The sequence below is a fragment of the Schistocerca gregaria genome, chromosome 2 (genome assembly GCF_023897955.1).
Source record: "Schistocerca gregaria isolate iqSchGreg1 chromosome 2, iqSchGreg1.2, whole genome shotgun sequence".
NCBI classification, from domain to species: domain Eukaryota; kingdom Metazoa; phylum Arthropoda; class Insecta; order Orthoptera; family Acrididae; genus Schistocerca; species Schistocerca gregaria.
This window is the reverse complement of record NC_064921.1, coordinates 439,531,687-439,546,795: the sequence shown is the minus strand read 5'-3', so window position 1 is coordinate 439,546,795 and position 15,109 is coordinate 439,531,687. Positions and strand designations below refer to the sequence as shown.

The 15,109-nt window shown below is 42.3% G+C and overlaps 1 protein-coding gene across 2 annotated transcripts in view; it reads right to left on the bottom strand.

Moving 5' to 3' along the window:
• LOC126325327 (uncharacterized) overlaps window positions 1–15,109 on the bottom strand; it is a 129,434-nt gene that overhangs the window by 57,679 nt on the left and 56,646 nt on the right. For both annotated transcript variants that reach the window (XM_049995166.1, XM_049995165.1), the window contains exons 3-4: window positions 5,872–5,949; window positions 912–1,067 (exon numbers count right to left, since the gene is read on the bottom strand). In XM_049995166.1, the coding sequence (XP_049851123.1) occupies window positions 912–1,067; window positions 5,872–5,949 (234 nt within the window). The remainder of the gene's footprint in view (window positions 1–911; window positions 1,068–5,871; window positions 5,950–15,109) is intronic.

Genomic DNA, 15,109 nt, shown 5'->3' with positions numbered 1-15,109 from the left:
TGTCACGAACTGATTTATATATTATGACTAGTGAGGTAAATACATTGTCTGTTCTGTATTAAAATCTTTCATTTGCTAACTATGCCTGTCAGTAGTTAGTGCCTTCCGTAGTTTGAATCTTTTATGTAGCTGGCAGTAGTGGTGCTCGCTGTATTGCAGTAGTTCGAGTAACGAAGATTTTTGTGAGGTAAGTGATTTGTGAAACGTATAGGTTAATGCTAGTCAGGGCCATTTTTTCGTAGGGATTTTTCGAAGTCAGATTGCGTTGCGCTAAAAACTATTGTGTGTCAGTTTAAGCATAGTCTTGTATAAATTTTCTAAGGGGACGTTTCAGGACGATGATAGTACCAGGATGACAATGCACCCCGCCATAAAGCAGCGTCTTCGAGGCACTAATTTGTGATCAATAATATTCACTGTTGACAACTGTTGTGTTTTCACCATCTGTAACCACCTGAAAATGACCTAAGATCGAAATCGCAACAGCGAATGGCGAAAACGAAGTCATTAAACAAATTTCAGGCTGCAGCTGCAACGACATTGTTCTGTCCGGAATCCTAACCTGAACGCTATGGAACTCTTCTGGGTTGAGGTGGAACGCCGAATTCTCTCCAAACCCCTGCTTTCAACATAACTATCTTCTCTGGTTTTGGCTGTTGAGGAAGAGTGGGCTGCCATTCCTCCACAGACATTAAGACATCTCGCTGAATGTGTCCCCAGCATAGTTTAAGTCGTTATAAAGGTGAAGAGCGGACATACCCCATATCAAATTCCATTAACAGGTGTCCAGATACTTGTGATTAGTTAGCGTATGTGACCTAGAAAGGAACGCATTTTACGGTGCAGACTCTAAAATAATTCCCGGATGGAGACGGGTTTCCAAGACTGGCAGCAGTGAGGAGTGTACTTACGGCGATGAACCCCTGGAGGACCCTGACGGCGATGAGGGCGCGGTAGTCGATGCTGGCGGCGAGCGGCAGCAGGACGGCCAGCAGGCACGCCACCAGGTTGCTGACACCGAACACCAGCTTGGGCCCGATCCGCTGCGCCAGCATGCCGCCCGGGATCTGCAACAACAAGTGGTAGCGCTCACTTCTCTGCCCGCACCCGACGTGACACTCTACCGACCAACACCTTCGGGAGACTAGTTTGACTGCAGAGTGTGATCACGATAGTCTTGAAAAACAAGTCTTATAGGTGGAATACAGGGTGTCCCAGGATGAATGTCAGTATTCAAGTATATGACAGGAACGATCATTTGAGGCAAAAAACAGAACGTTGACATATGCGCTACTCCGAATGGTTTCCGAGACAGAACGCTTTTAATGTACATTTGTTCACAGGTCTAGGCATTTCAGAAGAGAGGATGACAGCACAGAATTAATTGAATTTTTTTTGGAAAATTCGTTTGTTGAAATCCTTGAGGACGTTCCTTTGACCACGCGGGTAGCAATGTACTTCCAACGTGACAGAACCTCTCCACATTTTTACCAATATGTAAAAGACGATCTCAGCCGCACTTATCCTAATCGCTGGATTGGTCGTGCTAGTACAATAAACTGGCCACCAAGCTCGCAAGGCCTCACGCCATTAGATTTTTGTTTGTGTGTTTGGATGAAACCTGAGGAGTACAAACAACAGGTGAGTACGCGAGATGAACTGCCTGGTCTCATCTTAGACGTTACTGCACTCGTTAGGGAACGTGCAGAGGCATTCATACAAGCAATACAACATGTTCTCGCAAGAGTGCACAAATGCATTCAAGTTGTCGGTGGGATATTCGAACATTTATTGTGAAGTGTACAACATCTGTAATGTGGCGTGTACGATAATGCTAAGAGGGGAGTGTGTTAAAAATACGTATTTTTCAGTTGATACTTTGTTAAAGGCATGTAATAAAATTTACTAACATGTGTAGGCCCGACAATGTATTGAATAGCCGGCCGGAGTGGCCGTGCGGTTCTAGGCGCTACAGTCTGGAACCGAGCGACCACTATGGTCGCAGGTTTGAATCTTGCCTCGGGCATGGACGTGTGTGATGTCCTTAGGTTAGTTAGGTTTAATTAGTTCTAAGTTCTAGGCGACTGATGACGTCAGAAGTTAAGTCGCATAGTTATCGGAGCCATTTGAACCACTTGAATTATTATTGAATAATACAGAACACAAAAGTCAATGAACATTAAATACGTTCTATCTCAGAAACCAGGGCATATGTCCATATGAATTTTCTTACTCACCTCTCATATATCTGAATATTTACAGTTCCTCCTGGAACGTCCTGTATGTACAGGCTGTTTAAAAGAAGCGCCACATACTCCTACAGGAGGCAGTATTGGTAAAAACTGGAAAAAATGTTCGTATCATTACATGTCGTAAAAAAATTTCAAAATAAAAAAATAGTACTGTTGAGAAATGGGCCAATCTATTCTGTCATTGCCAGCCTTATTTGACGTAGAAGTAGACGCTACAGGTACCGCCTTCAGTTCAGCCCTCTTTTAAATACACCTCGCTCCATTCGGATTGCGTCACATGCATTGGCCATACACTCGTGCAACGTCCACACATCATCGATGGGTTGGACATTTCTCCAATGCCTTTAAATGTCCCCATAGCCCGAAATCCAACAGATTCAGGTTCGTGAACTGGAAGACAATGCTAAGGGACTTCCTCGACCGACCCATCGGTCATGAAAAGTTGTACTGAGGTACTATCGTACAATCTACAGACAACAGAGTGGTGCTCCGTCATGCATAAACCACAGCCGTTGTCTTTGTGTAGGGTAACATTCTCCAATAGCGCTGGTAATTTACTGCGCAGACATCGACTTTACACAACACATGTTAATCTGTTTCCTAAAGTTTGTGGCCCTATGAGTGTATCTCCGAGATCGGCCGGTACCTCAACAGGTGTTGGTTTCCAGATACGTAATAATAGCAACTTATATGGAAGTTTTCACCAGTACCACTTCCTATAGAAATATGTGACATCTTTAAACACCTTGCGTTAATTCTTTTTAGCCTATGTGCCGATCTGTTGACATCTCAATAATGACTGCGTCTGATGCACATCATCTGACTCGCTGTCGTTACCATTTGCAGAGGATAATTACAGTCAAGTCTGAAGTGCGAAGCCAGTTCGCTACAGCTTACCATTTAGAAGCAGTACTTCACACTTGATTTAGTTCAGACTATATAATCTCTTACAAATAAAAGATGAAAGCACTTGGTATTATACAATGCGTGTCGATAAGACGGTGTCCCATATCCATATTCGTAAATAGTAGTACTTAAAACTAGAAAAAAGTACTTTAAACGTACATTAAAATACTTGCTGAGATATGAGCCATTGTGCCTTATGATAACTATCTGTCTATTGACACTACAGGAAGACCTCAAAGTAGATACCAACCACCAACAGACAGCCATCTGTCCTCCTTCGCAAAGAACCGCGAACTCGTGTGAACACATCAGGTTGGCCATGCGTAAGGGACACACGCTCTTGTAACGTATGCATGTGCGTGTGGAACACACGAATGCTTTTAAATGTCCTCATAGCCAGACACCTTAGAGATTAAAGTCAAAAGATTGCCACTGGATGTTCTTAAACAGTCGATCGCTCATTAAACGTTGTATTAGTTACTGTTACACAAAGAGTACAAAACGGGAGGACTGCATCGCTCTACATAAATCACATTTGTTTTCCTTCTGCAAGGATAACGCTGTCTTGCAGGGTGACTAATTTGTCGTGCACAAAGTGCCGATAAACAGCAGTTATTACTATATTTCTTGCTCACACATTGGTAGTAAAGCGAACTTAATTCCGTCCTTCACGCTCGGCCGCCTCTTTGCACCTGCCCACACTTGGTTACTCAGGTACGTATTATACCATTCTGTATAAGTCCCACCTCATCCCTAATTAAATCATAGCAGTGACCTATGTACCATTAAAGCTCCGTCTTAGAATCCATTGTGAGAAATGTGATCTGGCATGTTAGAACTGTAGTCTGAGAGTTTTTACTCATTGATAGCGATGTGTATTGAGTAACTACTCGTGCAGAACTGACCAAGCAAGACCCTTCGGCTGCTCCAGTTCTTTTCACATTTATTTTATCGTAGTCTATTTGTCGCAATGTAGGCTCCTCCATATCCGGCGCGCAAACTCTGAAAAAGACAACAAATAAGAAAGGAACAGCGCACGTCAATAGAGAAACAGCTGATGTCACTGAGTACTGGCCATTCTCGACAGATATTAAATGGCCCATATCTCAACACGTATTTTAATCTCGACTTACGTTTATCGGACTTTTGCTTCTGTGGCTAGATCTCACGGTACCTGGCTCCTAATATCTCCCATCTCCTCTGCTTCTGCAACACCTACGTATTTTTTTCTTGTCGCTTCATATTTGCAAACAGTTCACGTGCTCTGTTTCCTATCCATTAACCGTCGTTATGTCCAGAAATCATTCCGGTTCCACAGATGGCTCATAAGAAAGCACCTTGAGATGACTGGGTATTTGTATTGTCCTCATCATTTAATCATCATTCATGAATGTGGCGAGTTTGGACTAAGCAAAGGTTGGGAATTCGTACGGGCGCTGATAACCGCGCAGTTGAGCGCCCCACAAACCAGACATCATCATCATCATCATCATAGGAAAGAAAATTATTTCCTGCATCCTGTTCGAGATATATGCCGACATCTTTGTGATAGCAACCAGTACGGTTCACTCTTATTCTCTCTTCCTCCGTTTTCATAGCATTTCAGCGCTCTTTTGTAACACATTAATTCAATCATCATTATGTACATTTCTTCCCAATGTCGTCATTTTCTAAACTTTGTCGTTGTTCGCGTCAGTTCTTACTGCAAGACGTGGCAACACCTTATCGTAGAATATCATTTTTGACAATATTTGCGAGGTAACACCGGATAATTTCATGAGATATCAAATTCAACACGCGTAGCTGAAAAACTAGACACTCTTTGTTGCTCCCTTATCCCTTATAAGGGAATAGAATATACATTGCGATACCTGAAGAAAGAAGGGTCATGAATGTACTATCTTCTGATTTGGCCTCCGAATTCCGCATCTTACACATCGACTTGATTTTCTACATTACCGTGCTACATATTTCTTGTCTCCTTTTTCTTTTACCCCCTGCATATTAGTTATTTATGGTATTATTTTTAATTTCTCAGAATATCTTGCTTTCTCAGACTTGTTTTGCTTTTTTGAACTTCTTATTGATTTCTTTCTTAATATCTTGTGAAACTTAAAACTGCCCTACTTTTAGATTTATCCTATCTATTAGCATGATCTTCCTTGTATACTACTGTTTTCGATTTGCCTCTATTATTCCAAATACCAATTTATGTTCTGATGCTGTAGTTTCATTTAATTATCTTGTGCGCACTAGAATTCTGATTGTTAAATACTTGTCTCGACAAAGTTCCAGAGCAATATATCAACGACTGACGCTGTTTTCGCCGGATGCTGCGAACCATTACCTTAAACAAGTTTCCTGACTGGACTACTATCCGATTGATTAGTTGGACGCTCAGAATCGTTTCTTGTGTTGGCCACATCGTAAAATTTCAGATATCGCAGAATCACTACGCTGCTCTGTACGGCAGATATTTTTTCAGTGACCCTTGTATATTGCAGATTTGACCGCCAGTTCCCTCTCACTGCAGTAAACTTATTTTCAACCATCCACTCGTCTGATGTCTGTAACGATCCTACGTTCTTTGTCTAGAAGAATGTGGATAGTATAAAAGAAAAGTGAGGTCTGTGCCGGCTGAATTCCAACCAATAATGTGGTCATAACGTAACACTTACCTGCTAACCTCGTCGCGCTCCGCGGAAGGCCTTACCTGCGTGGACCAGTGCAGCCAGAAGAAAGCTCCCAGCACCAGGCCTTGCTGGTACTCATCCCAGTCGTAGCGGCCATCCTGTAACAGCCACACTTTGTGTCAGACACGCCGCGGGCGTCGGACTGATGCCTAGAGATGACGTGAATCCTGTAATGAGACATCGTTCTGATTTTAAATGGACCTTCGAAACGGTTTCATCCTTTATCTTCCTGTTTCACTTGATAAACTAGATGCAACGTAGGTATTTTGCGTCGTTGAGTATAATGCTGGAGACAAGATGTAATATACAAGACAAAAACTGTGGACACACATTCGCAAGGAGTGAGGTTAATCGATGTGCGATTAATGTCAAATATTAAGCTTGCGCTAGCTCCTAGACATTCCTTCCAAACTTCGTAGAGATTTTCCCACGTTCTGTTGATGGTGTTACCACCATTCCTTCCAAATTCCATAGAGGCTCGCCGTCAATTACCTGAAAGGGCTTGTCTTCCGATCTCCACAAAAGCTTGTTCAAGATGTCCTGTAAGTGCTATTTCCTCCTCATCATCATCATTTAATACTGATTATGCCTTTCAGCGTTCAGTGTGGAGCATAGCCCCCTTATAAAATTCCTCCATGATCCCCTATTCAGTGCTAACATTGGTGCCTCTTCTGATGTTAAACCTATTACTTCAAAATCATTCTTAACCGAATCCGGGTACCTTCTCCTTGGTCTGCCCCGACTCCTCCAACCCTCTACTGTTGAACCCATGAGTCTTTTGGGTAACCTTGCTTCTCCCATGCGTGTAATATGACCCCACCATATAAGCCTGTTCGCCCTGACTGCTACATCTATAGAGTTCATTCCCAGTTTTTCTTTGATTTCCTCGTTGTGGACACCCTCCTGCCATTGTTCCCATCTACTAGTACCTGCAATCATCCTAGCTACTTTCATATCCGTAATCTCAACCTTGTTGATAAGGTAACCTGAATCCACCCAGCTTTCGCTCCCATACAACAAAGTTGGTCGAAAGTTTGAACGGTGCACAGATAACTTAGTCTTGGTACTGACTTCCTTCTTGCAGAAGAGAGTAGATCGTAGCTAAGCGCTCACTGCGTTAGTTTTGCTACACCTCGCTTCCAGTTCTTTCACTATGTTGCCATCCTGTGAGAATATGCATCCTAAGTACTTGAAACCGTCCACCTGTTCTAACTTTGTTCCTCCTATTTGGCACTCAATCCGTTTATATTTCTTTCCCACTGACATTACTTTCGTTTTGGAGATGGTAATCTTCAGACCATAGTCCATACATTTCTGATCTAGCTCTGAAATATTACTTTGCAAACTTTCAATCGAATCTGCAATCACAACTAAGTCATCCGCATATGCAAGACTGCTTATTTTGTGTTCACATATCTTAATCTCACCCACCCAGACTATTGTTTTCAACATATGACCCATAAATAATAAGAACAACAGTGGAGACAGATAGCAACCTTGTCTTACCCCTGAAACTACTCTGAACCATGAACTCAATTTACCGTCAATTCTAACTGCTGCCTGACTATCCATGTAAAGACCTTAAATTGCTTGCAAAAGTTTCCCTCCTACTCCATACTCTCGTAGAACCGACAATAACTTCCTCCTAGGAACCCGGTCATATGCCTTTTCTAGATCTATAAAGCATAGATACACTTCCCTGTTCCACTCATAACACTTCTCCATTATTTGCCGTAAGCTAAAGATCTGGTCCTGACAACCTCTAAGAGGCCTAAACCCACACTGATTTTCATCCAATTGATCCTCAACTAATACTCGCACTTTTCTCTCAATTCCATCCCTTTAAAATTTTTCAGAGGTTTTCCCATAATTCCCGGAATAGTTATTACCATTCCTTGCAAACTCCGAACTATTAGTCTAATTTCTTCCAAACACCGCAGAGCTTCTACCACGATCTCCTGACAGTGCTGATTCCACACTACTATCAAAGGTGAACAGTAGAGTAAAGCATAACTGTTTTAAAAGAATTCTTGATTTCGTGTGCGACGCATTTCTGTGAGCGAGTCTTGGATTCAATACTTCGGACCAAGAATACAAAAAAAAAAAAAAAAAGAAAAACTGCACAAGACTTCTTGCTCAGCTGGACTATAAGTACGGCAGAAGAGGAGTAGATCTCAAAAGAGTAAAGAAATCTGTACACTGTTCATACTCATGAAAGTACGTAGGCACTAGAAAAAGTAAGTGATCTGGCGTTCGAATAGTAGGAACACCCAACCACCTCAACCAGTTTGACATAATGTTTGCATTATTTTCCTAAAAACATGTGTAACAATAAAACATTTTGAGTCTAACGGACATTCCCTGTAGAATCTACCCACTCTTAAAACGTTGGGAAAAATGTATTGGTCCGTAATCGGATAACGTCGAAAGCGCAGAGCATTTTTCCTTAATAAACTCTGTCATTCTCTGCCAGTCTGTAATGTTTTCACTTTGTTCTTTTCGACCGTTGTGACTTCGTAAAAGCCGCAGTAGCACGTGCTTTGCAGCTGCCTCGACAACTGATGCAAAAGATTTAGCCATAAAATGTAACTCACCAGCTGTTGGAAATCGTTTGAACAACTACAGTTTCGCTGGTTCGCTTCTCGAATATCTGACATGCGCACTTACTTATTTTTTCCGTAGCATACGAATGACGGCGATGGTGATTTAAAGAAATTCGCCAACTGTACTGTGTAGACAAATACCGCGATCTATCCACTTCAGAAACATAAAAACCTGCAACTAGAAAATACAAATACTGACCCGGATGGCGCAATTGTTAATTCACTCGATTCGCATTCGAGAGGAACAGAGTTTAAAGCTCGCTCAGAGGTCTATACCGTTCTAACTCTCCTATAAATTTCCCAATTGCTTATTATCTGTATAGGCTCGTAAGAAAATAAACTACTTAACATACATTTCTAGAAAGAGTTTGTTTAGCATTTCCTAACCAGAACCATATCAGCAATGCTGGCATCTGTTAGTAACTAGCTTTTTGTCCCGATTCCTTATACTATACAAAAATGTATTGAAGGATATCCACATTTGTAGAACATAAGTGTTTCTAATTTTCTAGATAAAAACAGACGGATCGTGGCTCGAGATTACTTATTATGAGAAAAAACACATTGTTAATATAGAGTGCCAACTGGTGATGACATAAATGCACCGAAGTGATACAATAATTGTATTGTTCAATAGCAGACTTACAACAACACTTTGTTAAGCGTTCGAATAAATAAACACGAAACAAAGTAACCTGTGCAGAATTTATTTATTCACAATCAAATTCGATAAACCACCGTCTTATCAAGAATACACTTGATAACGGACATAGTCATTCTGAAGTGCGAAGGTCACCTGATAATTATCGTGTAAGTTAGTTCTGTGAAGTTAGTGCCATTTTGAGTTTATTTGTTCACGTACACTTGCAGTGAAACATAATGTCCATATTGGCAAAATAATAATTCGTTTTTAATTTTAACCTTTACAAAAGTCGGAATATGTTGTTCTGAAGAATCCTTTTCCTTAATACCTAATTCATTGTCGCACTTAACTCATACACAAGGTGGTCAGAAACAGTTTGAAAAGCTTGTAAGGATGTTGAAGAGTAGGTTGTGCTGAGAAATAATTGTTAAGTAAAAAAAATCGATACGTTGCGCTGTTTCCGAGACAGTTAGCCAATCAGGCGGTTGAGTGCGCAAATTCAACCGGCCCGCCTGATACAATTAGTGTCAGTTGTTCTCATAGCGCAGATGGTACCGCACGAGACTGATCAACCTTTCGCCCAGATTCGATCGTTAGTACTGCCCCACGTCCAATTTTTGTATCGCTCTCTTTTTCAGTTATAGGAAACCAAACGAAGAACACGTTTGGCGACACCGTCTCTGGAGGTGGCTTGAATTTCCGCGTGAAACGGCGTAATTGGCTAACTTCAATGCTAAATAAATCGGAAATGATGTAATGTATTGAATTTTTTCTTAACAACCTTTTAAGCTTTTAAGACTGTTTTCGACCACCCTGAGCAACTGGAAGTAAAATTTCACAACAGACATACGGAGTGGCAATTTTCTAAATAAGTATGTGTTACTTTTTAGCGTAAAAGTGTCAGACTTGGAAGAGATATTTGGCATAAAGGAATTAAGTCTGAGAAGAGAATATCGCGAAACAGCGGAATAGAGGAAATTTGTACGGATTCCTTCAGCGCTGTAATTCACAGATTCTGCAAGTACGTGTGGTATCTTCCTGTAGTTAATTCAAGGTAGTATAATGGAAAGGGATAGGTATGGCCCGAAGTTGAGCGCCAAAATGTAGTAAATTCAAGGTGGTGTTAAAAGAGAGAAAGGGTGTTAAAAAATTTACATTTCTTATTATGTATAACTCTTAACTACAGCCGGCCGCTGTGACCGAGCAGTTCTTGGTGCTTCAGTCCAGAACCGCGCTGCTGCTACGGTCATAGGTTCGAATCCTGCCTCGGGCATGGATATGTATGATGTCCTTAGGTTAGTTAGGTTTAAGTATTTCTAGGTGTAGGGAACTGATGACCTCAGATGTTAAGTCACATAGTGCTTAGAGCCATTTTTTTTCTTAACTACAAAACTCTCAGGAGCGATTTGACCGTGCATAGACACGACTCTGAAGTTAAGAACGTAGGGGAGGGGGGCTTAACCACCTTATCTCACCACTTGACAGAATTGGCAGTCCATAAGGAATGAGCGGCTGACGTGATGTCAGCAAGATGTGTCGGTCTCCAGACGAGCCGACATGGTGCCGCATGGCCGTCGATTCATAGTCGTCTGCTATAATATCTGCGACTCCGTGTACACACAGCTTTTAGGCAACGCTCAGAGCCGTTTAACCCACTTCTTGTACCTCGCTACCTGCCTAATCGGTCAACGCAGCACTCTTGTCCTGGTCGCGGCAGCTACTCGCTGGCATCCAACGCGCATAGAACAGCTGTTGTTGTTGTTGTCTTCAGTCCTGGGACTGGTTTGATGCAGCTCTCCATGCTACTCTCTCCTGTGCAAGCTGCTTCATCTCCCAGTACCTACTGCAACCTACATCCTTTTGAATCTGCTTAGTGTACTCATCTCTCGGTCTCCCTCTACGATTTTTACCCTCCACGCTGCCCTCCAACGCTAAATTTGTGATCCCTTGATGCCTCAAAACATGTCCTACCAACCGATCCCTTCTTCTAGTCAAGTTGTGCCACAAACTTCTCTTCTCCCCAATCCTATTCAATACCTCCTCATTAGTTACGTGATCTATCCACCTTATCTTCAGTATTCTTCTGTAGCACCACATTTCGAAAGCTTCTATTCTCTTCTTGTCCAAACTAGTAATCGTCCATGTTTCACTTCCATACATGGCTACACTCCAAACAAATACTTTCAGAAACGACTTCCTAATACATAAATCTATATTCGATGTTAACAAATTTCTCTTCTTCAGAAACGCTTTCCTTGTCATTGCCAGTCTACATTTTATATCCTCTCTACTTCGACCATCATCAGTTATTTTACTTCCTAAATAGCAAAACTCCTTTACTACTTTAAGTGTCTCATTTCCTAATCTAATTCCCTCAGCATCACCCGATTTAATTTGACTACATTCCATTATCCTCGTTTTGCTTTTGTTGATGTTCATCTTATATCCTCCTTTCAAGACACTGTCCATTCCGTTCAACTGCTCTTCTAAGTCCTTTGCCGTCTCTGACAGAATTACAATGTCATCGGCGAACCTCAAAGTTTTTACTTCGTCTCCATGAATTTTAATACCTAATCCAAATTTTTCTTTTGTTTCCTTTACCGCTTGCTCAATATACAGATTGAATAACATCGGGGAGAGGCTACAACCCTGTCTCACTCCTTTCCCAACCACTGCTTCCCTTTCATGCCCCTCGACTTTTATGACTGCCATCTGGTTTCTGTACAAATTGTAAATAGCCTTTCACTGCCCGTATTTTACCCCTGCCACCTTTAGAATTTGAAAAAGAGTATTCCAGTCAACATTGTCAAAAGCTTTCTCTAAGTCTACAAATGCTAGAAACGTATGTTTGCCTTTTCTTAATCTTTCTTCTAAGATAAGTCGTAAGGTCAGTATTGCCTCACGTGTTATAACATTTCGACGGAATCCAAACTGATCCTCCCCGAGGTCCGCATCTACCAGTTTTTCCATTCGTCTGTAAAGAATTCGCGTTAGTATTTTGCAGCTGTGACTTCTTAAACTGATAGTTCGGTAATTTTCACATCTGTCAGCTCCTGCTTTCTTTGGGATTGGAATTATTATATTCTTCTTGAAGTCTGAGGGTATTTCGCCTGTCTCATACATCTTGCTCAACAGCTGGTAGAGTTTTGTCATGACTGGCTCTCCCAAGGCCGTCAGTAGTTCTAATGGAATGTTGTCTACTCCGGGGGCCTTGTTTCGACTCAGGTCTTTCAGTGCTCTGTCAAACTCTTCACGCAGTATCGTATCTCCCATTTCGTCTTCATCTACATCCTCTTCCATTTCCATAATATTGTCCTCAAGTACATCATCCTTGTATAAACCTTCTATATACTCCTTCCACCTTTCTGCCTTCCCTTCTTTGCTTAGAACTGGGTTGCCATCTGAGCTCTTGATATTCATACACGTGGTTCTCTTCTCTCCAAAGGTCTCTTTAATTTTCCTGTAGGCAGTATCTATCTTACCCCTAGTGAGATAAGCTTCTACATCCTTACATTTGTCCTCTAGCCATCCCTGTTTAGACATTTTGCACTTCCTGTCGATCTCATTTTTGAGACGTCTGTATTCCTTTTTGCCTGCTTCATTTACTGCATTTTTATATTTTCTCCTTTCATCAATTAAATTCAATATTTCTTCTGTTACCCAAGGATTTCTAGCAGCCCTCGTCTTTTTACCTACTTTATCCTCTGCTGCCTTCACTACTTCATCCCTCAGAGCTACCCATTCTTCTTCTACTGTATTTATTTCCCCTATTCCTGTCAATTGTCCCCTTATGCTCTCCCTGAAACTCTGTACAACCTCTGGTTCTTTCAGTTTATCCAGGTCCCATCTCCTTAATTTCCCACATTTTTGCAGTTTCTTCAGTTTTAATCTACAGGTCATAACCAATAGATTGTGGTCCGAGTCCACATCTGCCCCTGGAAATGTCTTACAACTTAAAACCTGGTTCCTAAATCTCTGTCTTACCATTATATAATCTATTTGATACCTTTTAGTATCTCCAGGGTTCTTCCACGTATACAACCTTCTTTCATGATTCTGAAACCAAGTGTTGGCTATGATTAAGTTGTGCTCCGTGCAAAATTCTACTAGGCGGCTTCCTCTTTCATTTCTTAGCCCCAATCCATATTCACCTACTATGTTTCCTTCTCTCCCTTTTCCTACACTTGAATTCCAGTCACCCTATTAAATTTTCGTCTCCCTTCACTATCTGAACAATTTCTTTTATTTCATCGTACTTTTCTTCAATTTCTTCATCATCTGCAGAGCTAGTTGGCATATAAACTTGTACTACTGTAGTAGGTGTGGGCTTCGTATCTATCTTGGCCACAATAATGCGTTCACTATGCTGTTTGTAGTAGCTTACCCGCATTCCTATTTTCCTATTCATTATTAAACCTACTCCTGCATTACCCCTATTTGATTTTGTGTTTATAACCCTGTAGTCACCTGACCAGAAGTCTTGTTCCTCCTGCCACCGAACTTCACTAATTCCCACTATATCTAACTTTAACCTATCCATTTCCCTTTTTAAATTTTCTAACCTACCTGCCCGATTAAGGGATCTGACATTCCACGCTCCGATCCGTAGAACGCCAGTTTTCTTTCTCCTGATAACGACATCCTCCTGAGTAGTCCCCGCCCGGAGATCCGAATAGGGGACTATTTTACCTCCGGAATATTTTACCCAAGAGGATGCCATCATCATTTAATCATACAGTAAAGCTGCATGTCCTCGGGAAAAATTACGGCTGTAGTTTCCTCTTGCTTTCAGCCGTTCGCAGTACCAGCACAGCAAGGCCGTTTTGGTTAATGTTGCAAGGCCAGATCAGTCAATCATCCAGACTGTTGCCCGTGCAACTACTGAAAAGGCTGCTGCCCCTCTTCAGGAACCACACGTTTGTCTGGCCTCTCAACAGATACCCCTCCGTTGTGGTTGCACCTACGGTACGGCCATCTGTATCGCTGAGGCACGCAAGCCTCCCCACCAACGGCAAGGTCCATGATTCATGGGGGGAGAGCAGCTGCCATCTGCATAAATTAGACTGCACAGGCGGCGTCCAAGTCATATTTGAAAGTAGGGCTCAGGTGGCGAGAACACACTCAAACGTTCGTGGATACGAACACGGGACCTAAATAAAAGGAAAAAAAATCCGAGACGGAATAGAAACCGATGACGTCACAACGTGACAGTAGGAACTGGTATGAAAGCAGAAATCAGATTCAGATTCTGAAAAGTAAGTGGGAAACAAACTGATATGCCTCCAGAGTGCACAGTGTAAGCAAAACAGCAAGTTTTCGAAAACAATTCCCAGAACGAACCTCAAAATGCTTCTCTGAATGACTCTCATTGACCTCAAAACATCTCTGTCAGTGCGCTCAGACCGCTCCGAATGACCTCTGATTGTGCCGGCACAGGAGTGTTATTCTTCTTCCTGCACTCTTGCCCTACAAAGTGCTGAATTTCCTGTCATATCGTCTCGTCACTGGCGGGCTCAGTTTGCAAAATCACTAAATGAACGGACAACGCTGGGTAACCCCCATCCCTCCCTCCTGCCAGTTTTGGTTGGAGGGGGCCAACCTGTTCGGTCCCGCGGCTGGCATGGAGCAAGTGAACTCATGCCAGCGGTTCCGCACCGTCTCCATTCGCGGCAGCCGCCACGACCCACGGCCAGTCCCCTAGCGGCTTACACACCGAACGTACTTGAGAATTCTGCTATGAATGCCTCCGGGTAGCTCTCTGCATTCCCGAGCCTCGACAAAGGTCAACAGCAGATCCGTTTATCTGTAACGGGAAGATCTTGAACGCAACCCGCTCAAGTGTCTCATGTTCTCGGGTACTAGCCGGCACACCTCGTCTGCCAGTCAGTATTTAATCGGGATACCCCTTGCAAGCAAAGCACAGCTCCTGTCCACCTTCTGTGGTTTTGGGGGCAGTCTCGCTATAGCAGGGTGCAGCTTAGCTGGAACCCATTTGCCAAGACTGTACTGCTC